This window comes from Mesoplodon densirostris, chromosome 3 (genome assembly GCF_025265405.1).
Source record: "Mesoplodon densirostris isolate mMesDen1 chromosome 3, mMesDen1 primary haplotype, whole genome shotgun sequence".
NCBI lineage: Eukaryota > Metazoa > Chordata > Mammalia > Artiodactyla > Ziphiidae > Mesoplodon > Mesoplodon densirostris.
In genome coordinates, this window is record NC_082663.1 from 9,044,933 (window position 1) to 9,066,885 (window position 21,953).

The 21,953-nt window shown below is 50.6% G+C and overlaps 1 protein-coding gene across 1 annotated transcript; it reads left to right on the plus strand.

The window, feature by feature from the left end:
• Positions 1–590: 590 nt before the first annotated feature.
• ROPN1L (rhophilin associated tail protein 1 like) lies at positions 591–21,170 on the plus strand. Its single transcript, XM_060091585.1, has 6 exons — positions 591–687; positions 997–1,171; positions 4,830–4,953; positions 6,139–6,300; positions 17,031–17,206; positions 21,042–21,170. The coding sequence occupies exons 2-6, from the start codon at positions 1,041–1,043 to the stop codon at positions 21,136–21,138; spliced, it is 690 nt and encodes a 229-aa protein (XP_059947568.1). The 5' UTR covers positions 591–687; positions 997–1,040; the 3' UTR covers positions 21,139–21,170.
• The last annotated feature ends 783 nt before the right edge of the window (positions 21,171–21,953 follow it).

The following is a 21,953-nucleotide window of genomic DNA, read 5'->3' on the forward strand; positions in this document are numbered from 1 at the left end:
TTCTTTTAGCTGGAAACTGCCCACTGTCTAAACTCTTAAGTGGCTCTTGAACTGCCAATGAGTTCACTAAGTGGTGCCGATTGGGCCACGGGAACAGCGCGTGCGAAGGCGTCGAGGTCAGACACGTCTAGGACAGACACGTCTAGGACAGACGGATAGGGGCGCGTGCAGGATAACGAAGCAGTCTGGGAAGGCAGGGGCCAGATTCCTTCAGGGAGGCCCGTGCTGCGCGCACACACCAGCCTCCAGGACTTTAATGGCTTCCTACCTTGGAGGACACGAGGCAATCTCGTTCCAGAGCTTCACGGAGGCCGTGCAAAGGAAAGGGGGGTGGGGTCGTTTGTGAATTCGCCGCTCACATTTGGCAGTGGGAAATCTATCAAAAGGCCCTTTCCTAAAGGAAATGTTCCGCTCGTGCAGCTGTGAGCTATCTGTTAAGGCAGAGGGGGCGCCGAAGCCACACTGCTCAGGCGCGTTCCGCCCCCGCCTCCAGCACTGGCCACGGGCCGGCTGCGGCTCGGGGTCTGTGCGCGTGCGCGACGCCAGAGGGGCAGGGCCCGCGCGTGTCTCGGTTGCCTGGATACCGCTACGAAGCAGTAGCGGCGGTTTGCGCTCCAGTTGCCAGGTCGCGGCCGTTGCTAGAACTGGCGGTCGGTCCTCATTTTCCAAGGAGCCCGAGGAGGAGCGGTAAGAGCCCTCGTCGGCCGTCCGCGCCTCACGAAGCCGGCCTGTCGGCCCGCCCCCAAACCTAAGATTCCGGCCGGGCCCTGGCCCCGGCCCCACCCGAAACCCGGGGAAAGGCGGGCGGCCAGGCCTGGCCCCGTTTAAACCCGGAACCCCGACCTGGTTCGGGATCCCGGACCTCGGTCCCGCCCCAGACCCCTGTCCCCCGCCAGGCTCCAAACTCCGGACCCGGGACCCCGGCCCCTGAGCTCCGTGGCCGTCGCGTCTCCCCCGCGCCTCAGGCTGACCAACCCGCCCTTTCTCGCTCCTCAGCCCACCTTGATTCTTCCCAGCTTGGTCCTGGTCTGCGGAGAGCGATGCCGCTTCCCGACACCATGTTCTGCGCGCAGCAGATCCACATTCCCCCGGAACTGCCAGACATCCTGAAGCAGTTCACCAAGGCTGCGATCCGCACCCAGCCCACCGACGTGCTACAGTGGTCCGCGGGGTAAGCGCCCCAGGGCCAGCGCCTGGGAGAGCCGGCCCGTCCCCGTGCCCAGTCGTGCCTAGTGAATCCTCCTTCCTGGACCAGTGGTCCAACGCTCGGGACACTTAGGGTACCGGCAAAACTTTCATTTTAGCATTGGTGGTATCTACACCGAAGTATCTATCTAGGAAACATCATGGTTTATTGACCACGAGACCAGAAATTACTGCAAAATGCTCACTTATCTACAAAGCAATGACAGCTCCATTGTTGGAGAGTGGTATTTATGCAGGTAGAGTAAAATTTATAAAGCAGTTACACTGGGTAAAATGTTTCTGCATTGTGTTACAAACTATCACAGTTTCTTTACTGGTGAAATGATTTTTACAAGGAGGAATCTTATGATTATGTTCCTTGCCTTCAGAGAATCCTCCAGGATTAGGTACCTATTGAGTTTACTGGAACCAGAAGGGCTGGTTCACGTTGGGGTAACCATCCCAAGGCTGCTATAAGGTCAAACTCTGCACAGCTTAATTCACAACACATGAGCCTTCGCAGTTTCTTGCAGCAAACATTCTAACCATTTCCAGGAACAGACATTAATAATTTAAAAGTCACAACTCAACAGACCTTAGAACCATTCAAATAAACCCTGTTGATTTTATAGGAAGGCTCTTTGTCCTTTTTCAGTAAACAAATTGACTCAGAAACTCAATTTTGTGGTCCCAAGAATCAGTATAAATTTAACTTAATATTTTTTAGTAACTAGCGTGTCAAATTTTGCTGACCCCTAAACCGTATGACCAAAGTGAATTTAGTTTCTTACGACTGCTGTTAACATATAACCACCAAACATGTTGGCTTAAAACAAGAAATATTTATTCTCTTACAGTTCTGGAAGTCAAAAGTCCAAAATCAGTTTCCCCAGGCTACAGTCAAGATATTGGTGGGACTTGGCTCTCTCTGGAGGTTCTAGGGAGAGTCTGACCCCTCCCCTTGCCTTTTCCAGCTTCTAGAGCTGCATTCCTTGCATTGTTTGGCTCGTGGCATACCTCCATCACCAATACTGTGGCATCCTCACATCTACCGCTGCCTCTCTCTTCTAGGGACACTTGTGATTGCATTTAGGAACCATCCAGATAATCCAGGATGATTTTCGCGTCTCAAAACCCTCACTCACATCTGCAAACTCCCTGTTACCGTGTAAAAGAAGATCCACAGCTTCCAGGATTAGGACCAGGATATCTTTGGGGCCCTTATTGCACCTACCACAAGAGGCTACTGGTTAATCCAGCCCTTTGCCTTCTGACAAATGCTTCTGTCTATTGCTTCTGAAAGACTCTCTCAAGGTTCTTGCCCAAAATTGTGGCCTCTAGTATTAACCGTTATTCAAGACTAAATAAGAGATACAACTGATTCATAAGAGTTTATTTGTTCTCTACCAAACATTCCAAGATTTAATCTTTTCTTTTTTTCTTGGAACATTATATTTGGTAACACTTTAGAGACAACTATTTTAAGCTTCACTTTAATTTAAAAGGCTTAATCAAGAAATTTCTGAATGTTCCGTGCAGCTAATTACTCTTAAGAGCAGTTTTGGAGTTTAGGAGGAAAAGCAAGCATTAGTCATGTGTCCCAACTCTCTCAGAACAGAATCTGTTAGGGAGAGATGTCGTTGAGAAGAGGGTGAATTGGTCTTTGAAAGATTTTGTAGCGATTGGGGTTAAGACAAGGCGGAAGAGGAAACAGCGTATAACACGAGGGCCACGACAGGAAGGGAAAAGCAGCAGAAGGCAAAGCAGAAAGCCAGGGTGCGTCTGGAAGTGACTGCTGTGGAAGGTTCCAGCAGGCATTCGGGGAGGGTGCTTCTCAGACGAGCCTCACCCCCAGCCTCTGCCACGACGCAGTGGCTAATTGGCTGTACATGATTATGTCATTGAGTCCTGAAGGCTTGTGCCCACGTGCACCTTATACTCGAGGGCATGTGACACAAGTTGGCCTGGCCGCTCAGGCAGGCTTCCTCCGCCTCGGCTCTATTGCTGCTTTGGAGCGACATCTCTTTGGGGGGTGTGGGGCTGTCCTGTGGATTAGAGGGTCCTTAGCGGCCTGCTGACCTGCCCCCACCAGGTGCCAGAAGCACCATCCACCCCAACTTGTGGCAACCAGAAGTGCTTCCAGACGCTGCCAGTGCCTTCCTGGGGAAGGGGCGCTGCTCTAGAAGCTGGGCCGAGCCTGGTGATTGGTTTGACGGGTGGTGAGGAGGAAAGTCCGCGAAATCGTTGAAAACCCTAATTAGGAACAACATGGCAAAGCGAAGCACCCCCTCAACCTGGCCCCTTAGGTCTTCAGGTCCACGTTTGTCTAACTGCCTGCCTTTTAGCTTTCTCTCAGACTATTAAATTCACGAAATATGACTGGACTTGTCCTAAAAGCATGAAAACAAAGTCGAATTTGAGGAATGGAGAGAGAAGAAAGGGATGAGATATAAAAACGTCTGTCAGCCTAACAAATACCTATTTATCTACATTTTGTTACATCAGAGATATCTCTATTTACTCATATCTTTTTTAAAAAGTTTATTGGAGTAGAACTGATTTACAGTGTTGTGTTAGTTTCTGCTGTACAGCAAAGTGATTCAGTTCTACGTATACATCCATCCATTCTTTTTCAGATTCTTTACCTGTATAGGTTATTACAGAATATTGAGCAGAGTTCCCTGTGCTCTACAGTAGGTCCTTGTTGGTTATCTGTTTTACATAGAGTAGTGTGTATGTTAATCCCAAGCTCCTAGTTTATCTCCCCCGCCCCACCATTTCCCCTTTGGTAACCATCATTACTCATATCTTTTAAATTATTACCTGTGGCCCTGGATGATTTAGTGTTTTGTTTTCCTGGATATGTCATTTCTTTGATGGAGGTAAAGTCATGGGGGCAGCAAATGATGTGGCTTCAGCCGCCGGCCCCGGCTGACACGTGCCCAAGGGGAGTGAGTTTTGCAGAAGGACCCTGCCTGGCACCCTGACCCCTCCAGCCAGAGCCCAGGTGTACACCCCCTCCTGACTTGTTGCCCCAAACTGTCTCTGTGCCCCAGCTTATTCCCAATTTAAGCAGTAATACCCATGTCCCAGAAAGGAACAATTAAGGGAAAAAATACTTAAAACAAACAAACAAACAAACAAAACCAGGCAGGAAAAGTGAAGGGTAGGGGGAGGTCCGCACCTGACTTAGCCAAACAGTGATTTCCCTGCTCCGGGTGCCTTAGAGCTGAATAGGCACAGAGATGCTTGAAATCAAGCCCCTCAAAAAGCAGGGCCAAGCCCCCCCAACTGTCAAAGTGGCATGACGGACCATGACCTTGCACTCCGGTCATGCGGGGCCCCGACCTCCACCTCCTCTGGCAGTCTCAGGACTGATGGCGTTCGCTGGATAAGTGTAGCACCTGTTATGGGGGCCCTGAGACCGGGGCTGCCATTGTCCATGCTGTGCAGACAGAGAAACTGAGGCACAGGTGGAGGTGAAGTCGGAGAGCTGAGCGGAGGAGCCGGGACAGGAGCTGGGCCAGGGGACCCAGCACTGTCCTCCCTCATCACTGTCGCCCTCTGGGTTCATTGACACAAGTGCATGAATTTAGTGGCTGGTTGTGTGCTGATGAGCCTTCAGAGATGTCTGTCGTTGTTAGGTATTTTTCAGCTTTGTCAAGAGGAGATCCACTTCCTGTAAAAGACAGAATCGAAATGCCCGTGGCCACTCAGAAAACAGACACAGGCCTGACTCAAGGACTTCTTAAAGTTTTGCACAAGCAGGTACAAGAGTTTGCTATCAGTCAGCTGAACTTGCGATAAAGCGCCGCAGAAAAAGCTCCACAGTCCATGCAAGCCCCGCTTTCCCTGCAGTAAACCTTCAAGGTTTATTCAAAGAAGGAATCTTGGATTCAGGGCCTTCCTCTGGTTTAAAGAACCCAAGATAGCTATTCATGATTATATAGAAATATAATTTCTTTTAAATACCAAATTAAGATGCAAGAGGCTGCTAGACTAAAAAAAAAGATCTGAAAATACGAAATTTTAGACATGGGAGTTGCAAGCTCCTTCTTGAAATATGTGTTTATAAAAACTATGCTAACGTGATAATCTGCCACCTTCTTCATCTGAAAGACAGATTGCCCTTGGGCGTCTGGCTTCCAGCCCTCCTGAGAGCCCTCGAGACCCACCATCTCACTTGGAAAGTTCATAGAAAGTGTATTTTATCTGAATGATTGGGCTGTGTTGCTAAAAACAGCATCAGTGGTATAACCCTGAGTTTTAAAGCGACTCGTCCCCGTTATACATCTCCAAGTCCTGTGTCCCTCTTCGGGGTGTGGTGACTTCTGGAAACGAGATTTTCCCATTTCTAGTTTTTCTAGATTTTCCCATGTCTAGTTTAAGGGAAAACGAATATCCACTGCAAGGGGTAGTTCAGGAAAAGACATGCTAAATTTGCTCAAACCTCTTTCACGCAGAATATTGCTAGCAGAGCACAGGAGTTACCAATTTTCATAAAGTTGTCTAAAAGAGTAGAAGGAATAAATTTATTTTCACTGTTGAGATTTACCTGTTAGCATGTTTCAGGGTTGGATTTTATTTGATTTATTGAAGTTTTATTTGTATTGTGAAGTATTTCAGGCAGACAATAGAGAATCATGTACGCCATGTCTGTGTGTCCATTTTATTAAGTCATAACATTATGCCATGTTTGTTTCCCAGTCCTTTTTTCTCTTGAGAAGTAACTTGTTGCCAGTCTCTAGTTCCCAGCCCCCCTCTCTGCCTGTGCACCCCCTGTCCCCAGACACACACATCCCCCGCTCCCCTCCCCAGGGCTAATGGTGCAGTGAATTCAGAGTTCATCTTTGAAAGGGGATGTGTGCTCTGTTTAAGTCTTCAAGAGCGTTATATTACTTCTTGGGGCTTTAAAACTTACGTAGATTGTGTCATGCTGTGTTTTCTAAACAGTGTAGCCACAAGGAATATGTGGAATTAGCAGATCTTGAGCAGAAATGGAAAAATCTGTGCCTGCCAGTAGAAAAATTCAGAGCTCTCTTGCAGTTGGATCCTTGCGAAAACAAGATCGAGGGGATAAAATTTTTAGCACTTGGATGCAGCATGCTTGGTGGGGTACGTACCTATAAATAGCATATTAATAATTCTGTGTGATCATAGGCCTGGCTTAAAAATAATTTAGGTGTTTCAGTAACTGAAGGAACACTTTCATTACTTTAGTAATCTTGTCTTAGAAAGGCAATTTTTTCCATATGTTTATTGTATTTTAGGCTTATAGTTACTTTAGTTTACAGAAGTTAAGTACTTATGAATGCCTCAATTTAAAAGATGTTTACAGTAGACAAACCATATAGATACTGTTAAAATGTGCTTAGTTTTTGGAAGAGAATGCATCAGTGACTTTTATTAAACTACATGTCACTTGGTAAATGATAATATGTTGCCCTCATCTGTGCAAAGAGGCATAAAATTACTTTCTATTTTAGTTAAAATCTGTTATTAGTAACTAATACTGTAGATACCTTGCTGATGTTAAAAAGTATAACTTAGGAATGAAGAATTCCCTGGTGGTCCAGTGGTTAAGAGTCCACACTTCCACTGCAGGGTGCATGGGTTTGATCCCTGGTTGGGGAATTATGATCATCCCACAAGCCAGGTGGCTCGGCCAAAAAAAAAAAAAAAGAAGACGAAAAAGAAAAAGGAATGAAGACACAGACGTTCCTTAAGGGAGGCGGGTGTGGTAGGGAGGGGTGGAAGTCTAGAATCTCTCTTTAGCCTTAGTATTTGAGTCACCCTGTGAGACACAGGGCTCAAGTGCAGGGAGAGTTACCACTTTAAGTTTGTGAAGAAAGGGGTTGAGAAAAGAGAGCTAGCTCCCTTTACTGCAGAGACCAGCAAAGTTTGCTACCCTCTCCCTTCCGTCTTTGGACCCCAGAGCACCTAACTGGCTAACTCTTAGTCCTCACTTCATGGGGTGCCCTCATCTCGGGTCCACGCATCAGCCTCCTTAATTCTGTTTAAACTTTCAAGAATTACTTTATGTAGCACTACCTCGCGTGACCACTGACACAACTAACCACCTGCAGCTAACCTCCACCCCGTCCCCCTGCTGCCCACACCTGAAGCATCAGCTCCCCTGGTCTCACGCTTCCCATGGATCCCAGATGGACCCCAAGAAATACATCATTTAATTTTAGTTGGTTTTAACTTTATGTTGTTACTAATCTTCTGGAACTCTTTTTCTTTCCCAAGTAGGTTTCTCTTTATTCATCTGTATCATTACAGACACTGTGGTTCATTCATCTCCTCTGCTGTGTGAATACAGTGCAATTTACTGGTTCTGTTAATGGTCCCAGCGAAAACCTCTGAAACACCAGTAAAGTCGGGTGTTAGGCTGGTCGCTCCCTTTTCCTGTGTACCTGCCCACAGGCAGTGTTTCCGGTCAGCCACAGAGAGAGCGGTCAGCCCTGGGCTGGACACCTCAGACCAAGTTCCCTCCTCTAGGCTCAGAGGCCACCAGGGAGAATCCCAGCGGGGTTTTATTGGAGGAAATTTTTTTTAAGATAAATTTATTTATTATTTATTTATTTTTGGCTACGTTGGGTCTTCGTTGCTGCGCGCGGGCTTCTCATGGTGGTGGCTTCTCTTGTTGCGGAGCACGGGCTCTAGGTGCGCGGGATTCAGTAGTTGAGGCACGCAGACTCAGTAGTTATGGCTCACGGGCTCAGTAGTTGTGGCACACAGGCTCAGTAGTTGTGACGCACAGGCTTAGCTGCTCTGCAGCATGTGGGACGTTCCCGGACCAGGGCTTGAACCCGTGTCCCCTGCACTGGCAGGCAGATTCTCAACCACTGTGCCACCAGGGAAGCCCCATTGGAGGAAATTTTATTTGGCTTTGTTCATCTGGAACTCTGGAAGCAAGATTTTAATAATATAAAATTAATAACTAATATTTGATTTTATGGTTTGCTCCTCTAAACTTAGTTGTGAAATTTAGATTTTTATAATGATGAGAAATTAGACTATTTCATATTTGGGGATCCACCTTTGTAATTTCTACCTCCCTAATCAGGAGAATCAGCCACTAGATTTCAAACCAAACCAAGCCTGTTTTGCAAGATAAGACCTCTTACCGTGTGTGGGGTGTGACACTAGATGGAGACATTTGTTAAGGATGGAGCTTCCTTTCTGAAGTGACTACTGGGGAAGGGACAGGGTGACAGCACGCACGCTTCTCTATTCTTCCTAGAACGTGTCACTTATCCCCGTCAGCCAGCGTGGGACCCTGCCCTGTCCCCTGCGTAAGCCACCTCTGCCAGGAGTCTTTGCTGTTGGCCTCTGACTCTCTCCTGGTGCCGTGGCCCCCTTCTCACTGTGCAAAGCAGGAACCTTTCATACTTTCATATCCAGGCGAAGTTCGCAGCCTGAGGTACCAGCTCTGCCCTGGCCTGCCCACCCCCCGTACCCCAAGTGCAGGGCTAACAGCCGTGCTCTGGGTCCACGGGGGCCAGGAGGAGCCAGGCCCAAGGCGACACTTGTTTTGTTGATGCACCGAGTGCCCGCGTTGGCGGGGTAGCTTGGAGATGCCCCCGGAGCGCAGTGCTGTGACTTCTGGGAGACGCTTCTTCATCTAGTTTGGCATCTTAGCATTTGTCTTTATGCTTAAAAAAGAAAACCTTCAAAAAGGAGCAGATGAAGAAGTGAAGCGAGATGAGGAGGAGGAAGTTCTCGTGGGTCACTGCCGTCCCCCTCGTCGCACACAGGACTGCTGTGAAATGGGACGCCGGTCGCTCTGCCTGGACGTGTCGTAGCGACTCCTGCTGCCCCGTCCACTCCATGGCGTCTCACGGCTTGTGGCTCTTCAGTTGCTCTTCAGAGCCACTCTACTCAGGTGAACCGAGTTCTCTGCAAAGACTGGAACCTCAGACGTCTGGGCCACACGCGTCGCTCACCCTTCCTTCCTTCCACGGACGTTTGTCAGTGTGGCCTTGTGTGGGCCTCACCCTGAGCGCCGAGCATCCTGACGCCCCCTGCCCGTGGAGGGACGTCCGGTACATCCTCGAAGCCCCGAGCGCCGCTCTGGTTCTCACATCGAAGCTTCCAACGGGGTGGGGGAGCGTCGGGGGCTGGCCGTGTCTGTGGGCACCTCTGCCTTGCCGAGCGAAGCGAAAACAAGTGTGTGTTGTGACCTTCACCTTAGGTCTCTGCAGCCCCATCAGTGATCCTAAGCGTTAAAGAGGTGGATCAACATTTTTCATCTGTTTTTTTAAGCATGGAGATCTTTTTTGGGATGTCAGAACGTTGTGCCCAAGTCCGCATTGCATCCACACGCGACTGACAAAGCCACAAAGCCCGTAATGACGAACTACCCGCCTGCCTCTGGTTCGGGTTTGAAAAGCCTTTGCACTTCATTCACGAGAGCGCCCCTCCGTGTGTACGGCTGCCCGCATACGCGCGTGTCACGTAATTTCCCATCAGAACGTACTGCTTACGAACGGCCAGCGTTTCTAGGGTTCTCACCAGGCACGGGAATGTTCGGAGCCCTTTGTCTGTTTTCTCTTTAGTCCTCCCAGCAGTCCTTGGAGGACAGTCCTGTTCTCCGAATCGCAGGGTGGCGAGCTGTGGGCAGAGGCTCGGCACCGCAGGTGGAGATGGTTGGGCAGGATCCGGACTCAGACCACGGGCTCCGGCGATGCCGCTACCGGTAGACGCGGGGGACGGAGGGGCCCCTGAGGATGCCCCTGTAGCCCAGGGAGCGCGCCGCCCTCAGGTTGGGACACCGTGTCAGAGGGTAACAACTCCTAGGCCTTCCCACTGATACCGTTTTTATATCCTCACGTGATCCGCACCCCAGAAATCTTTGTGTCAGCCTCCCAACAGCTCTGGCTCTGGACATCTCAGACCCGCACCTGCGCCCAGCTTCAGTCTGGTCACTCGGCCCGCACGCCCCACAGTGACTCCTGCTGCCCCGTCCACGCCACGGCGTCCACTCCGCCCGTTGAGTCCACTGTCTGTGACCCATCGAGATGCCCTGTGCGCTGCAGGCAGCACCTGGCTCGCTCCCGGCCGCTCTCCCCAGGGCCCCCCATTCGGGGTCCCGCTGGGCCTCTCGAGCCCATTCTGAGATGCCCACCCCTGCGGCTAGTGCAGAGATGTGGCCCTGACGTGAGTGCAGGCGTCCAGCCGCAGGCACGTTTAGGAGCTGCCTCTGCTGACGAGGCAGCTGATCGTGGGCGCCCGGGCTCACTGCCCCCCAGGCTGAGCGTCTCCTCTGTGGGGAAGGGGGGGTGGGGTCGGCGGTTGCTGGGCCTGGTAGCCCCTCCCTCCGTCCTTTCAGCCTGATGGACTGGCTTCACTCCAGCACCATGTCCGGCCAACCGGAGAATGTGTGTCTCCCTCCGGCACCGGCCATAAGCCCCAGGACAACGTTGTAAATTAGGAAAGCTGCGAGGATAAGGAAACGAAAAGGGTTGCAGGCTTTTTAATTTTTGTTTTTTTTAACATCTTGATTGGAGTATAATTGCTTTACATTGTTGTGTTAGTTTCTGCTGTATAACAAAGTGAATCAGCTATACGTATACATATATCGCCATATCCCCTCCCTCTTGCGTCTCCCTCCCTCCCACCCGCCCTATCCACCCCTCTAGGTGGTCACAAAGCACCGAGCTGATCTCCCTGTGCTATGCGGCTGCTTCCCACTAGCTATCTATTTTACATTTGGTAGTGTATATATGTCCATGCCACTCTCTCACTTTGTCCCAGCTTCCCCTTCCCCATATCCTCAAGTCCATTCTCTACGTCTGTGTCTTTATTCCTGTCCTACCCTAGGTTCTTCAGAACCATTTTTTTTTAAGATTCCATATGTATGTGTTAGCATACGGTATTTGTTTTTCCCTTTCTGACTTACTTCACTCTGTATGGCAGACTCTAGGTCCACCCACCTCACTAGAAATAACTTAATTTCGTTTCTTTTTATGGAGAGTAATATTCCATTGTATGTATGTGCCACATCTTCTTTATCCATTCATCTGTCGATGGACACTCAGGTTGCTTCCATGTCCTGGCTATTGTAAATAGAGCTGCTATGAACATTTTGGTACATGTCTCTTTTTGAATTATGGTTTTCTCAGGGTATATGCCCAGTAGTGGGATTGCTGGGTCATATGGTAGTTCTATTTTTAGTTCTTTAAGGAACCTCCATAGTGTTTTCCATAGTGGCTGTGTCAATTTACATTCCCACCAACAGTGCTAGGGGGTTCCCTTTTCTCCACACCCTCTCCAGCATTTATTGTTTGTAGATTTTTTGATGATGGCCATTCTGACTGGTGTGAGGTGATACCTCATTGTAGTTTTGATTTGCATTTCTCTAATGATTAGTGATGTTGAATGGCCTTTCATAAGTTTCTTGGCAATCTGTATATCTTCTTTAGAAAAATGTCTATTTAGGTCTTCTGCCCACTTTTGGATTGGGTTGTTTTTTTGATATTGAGCTCATGAGCTCCTTGTATATTTTGGAGATTAATCCTTTGTCAGTTGCTTAATTTGCAAATATTTTCTCCCATTCTGAGGGTTGTCTTTTCATCTTGCTTATGGTTTCCTTTGCTATGCAAAAACTTTTAAGTTTCCTTAGGTCCCATTTGTTTATTTTTGTTTTTATTTCCATTTCTCTAGGAGGTGGGTCAAAAAGGATCATGCTGTGATTTATGTCATAGTGTTCTGCCTATGTTTTCCTCTGAGAGCTTTATAGTGTCTGGCCTTACATTTAGGTGTTTAATCCATTTTGAGTTTATTTTTGTGTATGGTGTTAGGGAGTGTTCTAATTTCATTCTTTTACATGTAGCTGTCCAGTTTTCCCAGCACCACTTATTGAAGAGGCTGTCTTTTCTCCACTGTATATTCTTGCCTCCTTTATCAAAGGTAAGGTGACCATATGTGCATGGGTTTATCTCTGGGCTTTCTATCCTGTTCCATCAATCTATATTTCTGTTTTTGTGCCAGTACCATACTGTCTTGATTACTGTAGCTTTGTAGCATAGTTTGAAGTCAGGGAGCCTGATTCCTCCAGCTCCATTTTTCGTTCTCAAGATTGCTTTGGCTATTCGGGGTCTTTTGTGTTTCCATACAAATTGTGAAATTCTTTGTTCTAGTTCTGTGAAAAATGCCAGTGGTAGTTTGATAAGGATTGCATTGAATCTGTAGATTGCTTTGGGTAGTAGAGTCATTTTCACAATGTTGATTCTTCCAATCCAAGAACATGGTATATCTCTCCATCTGTTTGTATCATCTTTAATTTCTTTCATCAGTGTCTTATAGTTTTCTGCATACAGGTCTTTTGTCTCCCTAGGTAGATTTATTCCTAGGTATTTTATTCTTTTTGTTGCAGTGGTAAATGGGAGTGTTTCCTTAATTTCTCTTTCAGATTTTTCATCATTAGTGTATAGGAATGCAGGAGATTTCTGTGTATTAATTTTGTATCCTGCTACTTTACCAAATTCATTGATTAGCTCTAGTAGTTTTCTGGTAGCATCTTTAGGGTTCTCTATGTATAGCATCATGTCATCTGCAAACAGTGACAGCTTTACTTCTTTTCCGGTTTGGATTCCTTTTATTTCTTTTTATTCTCTGATTGCCGTGGCTAAAACTTCCAAAACTATGTTGAATCATAGTGGTGAGAGTGGGCAACCTTGTCTTGTTCCCGATCTTAGTGGAAATGATTTCAGTTTTTCACCATTGAGAACGATGTTGGCCCTGGGTTTGTCATAAAAGGCCTTTATTATGTTGAGGTCAGTTCCCTCTATGCCTCCTTTCTGGAGAGTTTTTATCATAAATGGGTGTTGAATTTTGTTGAAAGCTTTTTCTGCATCTATTGAGATGATCATATGGTTTTTCTCCTTCAGTTTGTTAATATGGTGTATCACGTTGATTGATTTGTGTATATTGAAGAATCCCTGCATTCCTGGGGTAAACCCCACTTGATCATGGTGTATGATCCTTTTAATGTGCTGCTGGATTCTGTTTGCTAGTATTTTGTTGAGGACTTTTGCATCTATGTTCATCAGTGATATTGGCCTGTAGTTTTCTTTTTTTTAACATCTTTGTCTGGTTTTGGTATCAGGGTGATGGTGGCCTCGTAGAATGAGTTTGGCAGTGTTCCTCCCTCTGCTATATTTTGGAAGATTTTGAGAAGGATAGGTGTTAGCTCTTCTCTAAATGTTTGATAGAAGTCGCCTGTGAAGCCATCTCGTCCTGGGCTTTTGTTTGTTGGAAGATTTTTTTTTTTTTTTTTTTTGCGGTACGCGGGCCTCCCACCGCTGTGGCCTCTCCCGCCACAGAGCACAGGCCCTGGACGCACAGGCCCAGCGGCCATGGCCCAGCAGCCGGGCCCAGCCGCTCTGCGGCATGTGGGATCCTCCCAGACCGGGGCACGAACCCAGGTCCCCTGCATCGGCAGGCGGACTCTCAACCACTGTGCCACCAGGGAAGCCCTGTTGGAAGATTTTTAATCACAGTTTCAATTTCAGTGCTTGTGATTAGTCTGTTTATATTTTCTATTTCTTCCTGGTTCAGTCTTGGAAGGTTGTGCTTTTCTAAGAATCTGTCCATTTCTTCTAGGTTGTCCATTTTATTGGCATAGAGTTGCTTCTGGTAATCTCTCATGATCCTGTGTATTTCTGCAGTGTCAGTTGTTACTTCTCCCTTTTCATTTTAATTCTGTGTCACAGGCTTTTTAAAACTGAGATTTGGAGTCAGTGCTGCTGTGTGACCCTGAGCTCAGGCCACAGGGCAGGAGAGAGACCCCCACGGTCCTGACTCTGTTCAAAGGGTCAGTCAGGGTATTGTCCACATTGCTATTTTCCTGCAGCTAAAAGGGGCGTGGTGGGAGCTGTGAGGTGGCTCATGGTGTCGTCACGAGAGCAGCTGTAATTCTGAAACTGGAAAAACCCACGGAACTGGTGCTGGAGATGCTCAGGAGGCTGCAGCGCCCATGTTTCTCACGCGTCTCCACTTGGATTTGAGATCCAGCTCAGGCGTGCACGCTGGGCTGCATACAGTGCAGCCACCTCCTCCTGGACGAATTTCCAACGAGAGAATAATGGGCAGGCGGTTGGAGAAGGGGGCGCTGGCCAGGGAGGGGTCCATCCTTGTGGCTGGTGAGCAAGTAGCCTGACAGCCCACAACCCTAGGAAGTGAGAAATCTGTTGTAGGAAACAAAGTCTCCAAACCAGGCAAGGTGCCTCATGAATCCTTTTGGGTGTAAAAATTGCTGCAAATCTTTTTGTCAGAAACGTCAACACTGGTAATGTCATCTCGCCTTTGCAGAGGGAAGTGATGCCAGAACACTTTGATGTGTTTTTTCCTTAAATAGCTCTTCCTCGGAAGTCCTGGAACCTCAGTCACCCAGCGCTCCTGTGCAGGCTCCTCGTCAGCCACCTCCTCCCACCGCCCCAGGCCCCACGGTCCCACCCTCGTGACGACTGCCCTCCGCTGTGTGGGCTAAAACAGCAGCATCTAATGTAGCAATGTGTCCCTGAGACGTTTCAAGCAAGGAGCCAGTAAAATACACAATTTCGTTTTCACCAAGTCTTCCCTCAGGACAGCCTTTCGGGGGCCCAGCGTGGGCGGTGGTCCTTGGAGAAATGAGTGCTGTCATTTTTCTAACTAGAGCATCGTTCTGCCCGCAGAGTTGGGCTAATGTCAGGGCTGCGCCATTGCCCCAACCCTGCCCCAGTGCATTCTGTCTCAGCAGGGCTGTTGGTCGGGGTGGGGCATGGCTGGTAGCTTTGCAGACACCCCGAGTCACCACTGATGGTGATGGGGGAGATGTGTTCCTATGGTCCAGCCGAATGCCTGGAATCCAGACACGTGTAAGCTCTGTCACTCGCTCCCCGAGCCAGCCTAGTGACTGTTGGCGGTGGTGGAATGTGCACGCCCGAGCTCAGGAGGTTGGCTGCCTGCGTCCCGTCCCAGCTGGCTTACCTGGGACAAGTTACTCAGCCTCTCTGGGCCCCCTTGGCCTCATCTCATGAGGTTACCATAACGAGTAAATGAGATGCCTAGTCAGGCTCTCAGAGCGTCCCTGGGACGTGGAGGGTGCCAGCCATTTGCAACTTCTGTGCAAGAACCTCATTTCAGTCCCCCTGCCTTTCCCCTCCTGCTGCCGGAAGCACAGATGATTTTTCTCTGATATTGACCATGAGAACCTGGTCCAGCTCCTGGCACTCGAAGAAGCAAGCTGCCGTGTTGTAAGAGGACCTCAGGGAGACCCCCTGTGTCGGGAACTGCAGGCAGCCTTTCAGAGCTGAGGGGGATCTCCGGCCAACAGCCAGCAAGAGGCCATCCCCCTTCCAGTCCTACAGCCCCAGGGAGTGAGTTCTGCCCTTCCCTAAGGGCAGCTGCAAGTGGATCCCTCACCAGTCGAGCCTCTGGATGAGAACCAAACCCTGGCTGCCACCTGATTGGAGCCTCACAGAGGGCCCGGCAAAGCAGTGCCGAGGCTCCTGACCCGCAGAAACTGAGAGAGAATGAATGTGTTGTTTAAAATTTACACAGAGCTGGCTCCAGCCCTTTGCGTGTCCCTGAGGCCATGGGATGTACTTCCCCCACAGTCACTGTTCTGGTCAAGCAGGTCTGCGTGCAACTTTCCCTAAACCTGCACCTTTCCCCTGGGGACTGTCATCTGTAGCCATCCCACTGGTTTTTTCTTGCTGTTTCTCCTTGTGAGTGCAGCCCAGATTCATTCCCACGGGAGCTTCTCTGGAGGGTTCTAGTCTGTCTCCTAGGCTTGCTGTCTGAGCTCTGTCCTCCCTGCAGTGGCAGTCGCTCAATGTTAGTGCCACCAGGGACGTCCCAAGTCATTCCCATTTAAAAAAATTTTTTTTAATTCTTTTATTTTTTTTCCCATTAGATTTTTTTCTATTAAGGTATAGTTGATTTACAGTGTTGTGTTAATTTCTGCTGTAAGGGTCATTCCCATTTAACATAAAATAAAATCTGGGGGCTTCCCTGGTAGCACAGTGGTTGAGAATCCGCCTGCCATTGCAGGAGACACGGGTTCAATCCTTGGTCCGGGAAGATCCCACATGCTGCAGAGCAACTAAACCCGTGCACCACAAGTACTGAGCCTGCACTCTAGAGCCCGTGAGCCACAACAACTGAGCCCACGTGCCACAACTACTGAAGCCCGCATGCCAAGAACCCATGCTTCGCAGTGAGAGAAGCCACTGCAATGAGAAGCCCACACACTGCAATGAAGAGTAGCCCCCGCTCGCCTCAACTAGAGAAGGCCTGCATGCAGCAACGAAGACCCAATGCAGACAAAAATAAATAAATAAAATAAATAGGGCTTCCCTGGTGGCGCAGTGGTTGAGAGTCCGCCTGCCAATGCAGGGGACACGGGTTCGTGCCCCAGTCCGGGAAGATCCCACATGCCATGGAGCGGCTGGGCCCGTGAGCCATGGCCGCTGAGCCTGCACGTCTGGAGCCTGTGCTCCGCAACGGGAGAGGCCACAACAGTGAGAGGCCCACGTACCGCAAAAAAAAAAAAACAACCAAACAAAAATAAATAAATAAATAAATAAATAACTCTATTTAATAAATAAATAAATAAATAAAATCTGGGAATCAAATTTTTTTTCAGGCCAATTACTATACATCTCGATCAACCCTTTTCTTTTTCTTTCTTAAGGCAATTATAAATTCCCCTAGTTCTTAATTCACACCGAGAACGTACTTTTGAGAGAGCTTCTGTAAAATGTACTCAGATGTTTATTCTGCTGCTGTCTTTCCTTTCAGTTTAGTGAATCCCCGTAGTAACCGTTTCTCCACCTGGTTTGTGGTGTTTCTAGTCATTGAACACTGCGATGAAGCACCTGTGTGAGATCCTGACCGCTGACCCCAAGGGGGGGCCTGCGCGCATCCCCTTTGAGACTTTCTCCTACGTCTACCGTTACCTGTCGGGACTCGACTGGGATATACCTGCATCAGACACGGAGTCCTACCTCTCCTCTCTGAAGGACAGCATGTAAGTGCTCGCAGGTGTCTCGGTGGCGGGACGACTTCTTTCTTCCCATTCTTCTCTGCTCTCAGATAAAGTGGTACCCGCGAATCCGGCCTTTTGTAGAAGGGAAGGTGGCACACGCTGTGCCCCGAGGTGTCACTTAGTGATGCCGAGGATACCCGGGCCTCCGGAGGCTGTGCCGGTCTCTGCAGACTTAAGAGGGAGACAACTTATCCCGTCCTTAAGAAACATGTATCCAAAACGCATCTTGATTCTTAAACACGGGATGTCACATGGTTTAAAACCGGGGCATGTTCAAAAGTAAGAATTCCATTTCTCAACAATGAAATACCGAATGGGTCCCTGCAGGTGGAGGGCGTGAGTGAGGAGCGACCCCGTGCCCCCTGCCCTCCCCCGCCCCGTGCTCTGCTGCCTGTGTATGGCGGGGGGGACGCGGGGGGAGGGCCACCCCTCTAAGTGGGGGGACGTGGGGGGAGGGCCGCTCCTCTAAGGGGGGGGACGCGGGGGAAGGGCCGCCCCTCTAAGGAGGGGGACACGGGGGAAAGGGCCACCCCTCTAAGTGGGGGGATGCGGGCGGAGGGCCGCCCCTCTGGGGGGGACGCGGGGGGAGGGCCACCCCTCTAAGGGGGGCGACGCGGGGGGAGGGCCGCCCCTCTAAGGGTGGCGGCGGTGCTGCTCCAGGCAAGCCAAGCGGGAGGAGGAGGCCCGTGAAGAGAGGGCAGCGCCCCAGGCTGCCAGGCCTCCCAGTGCTGCCTCTGTGCTGGGATGTAGTCGGGGGTTCAGATCACGAGAGAGCCAGCGCTGGGAGCTGGTGACGGTGACGGTGACAGCCCCGCCGCCTGACCCCTGAGAGCCCACGCCCAGCAGGCCCATCACCACCACCCAGGCCCGGCCCCCTCCACCGTCCCCAACCGCCCGCGTCTGGGGCGCCCCGGAGCTGACCTCTCAGCCCTCCCTGTCCCTCCCTCCAAAGCCCTTCCTCCCCTCCTCCCTTCAGAAGCGCACCCCCTTGAGGACCCGCCACCGGACTGGGCCTCCAGACCCCGTCCTCCCATTTTTTCCCCTCTGCTCCGTCGTCATCCACCGACTTGGCACCCTCTCCCCTCCCCCTCGAAGCTGCGGCGCCTCCGTCTCTCTCCGTCTCTCCACGCACCGCGGCCGGCCCCGCACAATGACCTCTCGGACCTCCGTCTGGCGGCCGCGGTTCCTTCCTCCTCCTGGGCCTCCCCGTCTCCCCAGACACCACGACTCCCTGGCCCTCTCCTCGGCCGTCCCAGCGGAATCTGCCCGCTGCCAGCGGTCGCCCCTCCCTGAGCCTCCTCTTTCCTGACCCCCCCACCCCGCCCCGTGCCGCCCGCTCGTGCCGCCCGCTCACCGAGGACGAGCCCGAGGGGGGGCCTGGCGTCCTGCTAAAGCCGCTGACCTGGGGGACCCCCCCCCGCCCCTGCTGCCGTCCCCGACCAGGCCCCAGAGCGGCTCCCACTCGCGCACTGACCAGAGCTCTCCTGTCCCCCTCCCTGTGGCCGGCCTCCGAGCCCTGTCCCCTTCCCGCGGGGACCCCAGCCCCTCCTGGCACGCGGCCCCTGTCTGACCTCTGACCTCCACACTCGGATGTCACAGCGCCCGCTCGCCCTCTCCTCGGCCGTGTAGGTGGGTCAGCTGCACGCGTCCCAACAGAACTCCATGTCCCCCGGACCTTCCCCTCCGCAGTTCTGCTCCCCCGCTTGTGGACCGTCCCCCCACTAGGTCAGGACAAGACGTGGGGGACCCTCGACGGAAGACCCTTCCCCCCGACCCCTCCCCCGGGACCCGCTGCTGCCCCTGGTTCTGGCCCCACCGGCTCTCCCGCCTGCACCTCCCCAGCTCGGCCGTTCCCCAGACGGCGGCCACCGGCCCGGGAATGATGACTCGAGTCACGGCCCCGCCACGCCTTCCCGGCCTCTCTCCCCCAGGGGCTGATCCCTGCCCGACCCGCTCCGTTTGCCTGGTGAGCGCTGCCTGTGCGTCTCTCCCGCCCGCGGCACTTCAGCCACACGCCGCCCTGGGTTTGGAGAAGACAAAGCTCGCCCGACTCCAGGCCTCTGCCCTGGTCTCAGACACCCCGCCCATCTGCACGGCTGCCGAGGGTCCTCAGCTCAGCGAGGCCTCCCCTAAGGGGCTCTGCCCATGAGGCCGCACCTTCCGCCCTGGGTCCCTCCGTGAAGCCGTCTTCCGTGCTGTGCGTGGAGCACAGCCATGCGGGGGGTCCAGCAGCCTGGGGTGGTGTCTGCACGCGCAGCAGTGCTGGGGGGACAGGGGTGGATGCACCCCACGGATGGTGGAGATGGCGGGACACGGAAGCCTCTAAGGAGTTCGGGTCATGTCTGGTGGCACTAGGGAGCCATAGAAGGTCTTAGGGAGCGTGGCGGTGAATTTTGGTTAGAAGACCCCTTGAGCAGCCGGTGTAAGGGGACTAGCTAGGAGGCGTCTGCCAAGGTCTGGAAAAGAGCTGACAAAGAAGGGAGAGGCTTTTTAGTGCTGCCTGGATTTGGGTGGCTGACTGGAGGTGAGGAGTGAGGGGAGGGAGCCTTCCAGGATGCCCAAGTGGCCCCCGCCCGAGTGGATGTTTGTGTCTCTCCCAGGAAGGACCTGGGGGCGGCAGGACTTGTGAGTTGATGGGCCTGTGGCGGGGTCGGGGCGGGGGCTGCAGGGCGTGTCAGGGAGCTCAGACCCGGACTGGGGTCCTCCCAGGGGGACGCCGGGCGTCCCAGTGTGAGGAGAGCACCAAGGGTGGGGCAGCGGGAGTCCAGCCTTTTTGAGGCGGGGGCAGTGAGTAAGGAGGACCTGGAGCAGGAAGAGTGAAGCGGGGGAACGGACGCCAGGAGAGGCTTGGGGGAGGGGCGGGCAGTGAGGGGCCTCGTCCAGAGCGGCAGACCCCAAAGCTGTCCCTTACGCTGGCCACAGAGGTCACTGTGCCCCTGGCACCGGTGACTTCCGAGGAGTGATGGGGACAAAGGAGCTGAAGTGTGGCCTCCAGCTACCCACGCGGGTACAGCTCACACGCCCAGGAACGGGGAGGTAGGCTCGACCTCCACAGGGAGGGGCCGAAGGTAAATAGAAGGGCATTTAACTGCCGGCTGGGAGGTCGGGGTTTATAACCTGGTGGTTGAAAATACAGACAGTAACGGGATTCCCCGGCTCCGGCGCAGAGGCTGGTCCACTCCCCATCCTCCCCGGCCCGTCGCCAAGCGGCCACAGTGGGAAGCTCTCCCACAGGTGTGGCTCCCCTGGGCCCGTAAGAGGCGGTTCCTTTTTACGGTAAAATATATTTTAGAAACACTAACTTGTGTTCCTTTTACTTTTAAATATGAGCCCTCAAGACAGCTCTCATTTTCGCACTGACGTGGGAAATCAGCATTGTTACAGTTCAGTGTTTTTACATCCACTAAGTTGCTAGTAGAAATTTACTAATGTTCACCATCTTTTATCTATAGATAAAAAGTCAAAAGATATACTGTTTTCAGTGCCAAAGTTTCATAGACTTAAGACAGTCCTTTGAGTTTTACTGGACCAACGCTTAAAATAGAAATATACTTTTGTTATACTAGTGACTAAAATTTGAGTTGTCAATAAAGAAAAAACTACAAACATAGTACTGAGTTTTTCACCTAGAAAGATATGTTCATTTTTTGTAAAAGAGAATAGAGTGCTTTATTTTTAGAGGCAAGAATTACTGATTTGAGACCATAAATGATCAATTTTTTAAGGTAAAACTTATAAATTATACTGTATTCCATAAAAATTGTATTGTGTGCAGTAAGAAATTACTAATAAGTGTCTTTATCTGTTTCTAATTTAGAGACTCTAGAAAGAATGGCATGATAGGACTTTCAGATTTTCTTCGTTCTAAAGAGGAAAATGTAGAAAACCTCGAAAAGAAAACTCAGAAGACATAGGCCATTAATACAGAGAAGAACACATTTTAATGTCAAAATAGTGCTTTTTAAAACTTTGGCATCAAATACAACTTGTCATTAACCACATGCATATGTAGTGTGAGTTTTTCTTGTAATGGAATGTGACCAGTGCATCGTGGGGCCCTATTTAATGGTTATTCTTCACCGTGTTCTCCTAAGAACCTTAAATGCAAAACATTCATAGCAGTGAAATGATCTGAGTAAAACAGTGTTTGGATGCTGCAGAGTAGGAAGGGGAATGGGCAGTTTAAAATCAGCCGTATCTCTTCTTCTTTCAAAACTCCTGAGCATCAGGAAGGCAGATGCCCTCTGCTCCCTGGCAGCCACACCTAAGGCTCCCTGGGAGGAGAGTCTTCCGCCGAAGCTGGGTCTTCTCTGTGACAGGAGGGCCTGGAGGACTCACGGGCTGGAAGAGCATCCATGGCTGGGAAGCAAACTGGACCATCAACTTGGACCAGCACTTGGTCCACTGGACAGAGATAAGCATTGAGATCCTTTATTTGCTTTCTTGATATAAAGTCTTCAAAATGACAGTGTCAATGAATACATCTCAGATTATTTTTCTGAGAGCTTGGGACTGGTTTGGCTTGTCTCTCTGCAGATTTGTTACCATGCTAGTAAATTTTATCGGTGTTCAAAGACTTGTGAAAACCCAAAGTTAGGAGATGCAGTTGTTATCTAAAGAAGTGTGTCATTTTTTGCACTGAAAGGTGTGAAGTATATTTTTCATCTGGACACTAAGCTACTGTATTTGAGATGATCTTTTTCCTGGACTTACAGTCACCCTTGCAGTG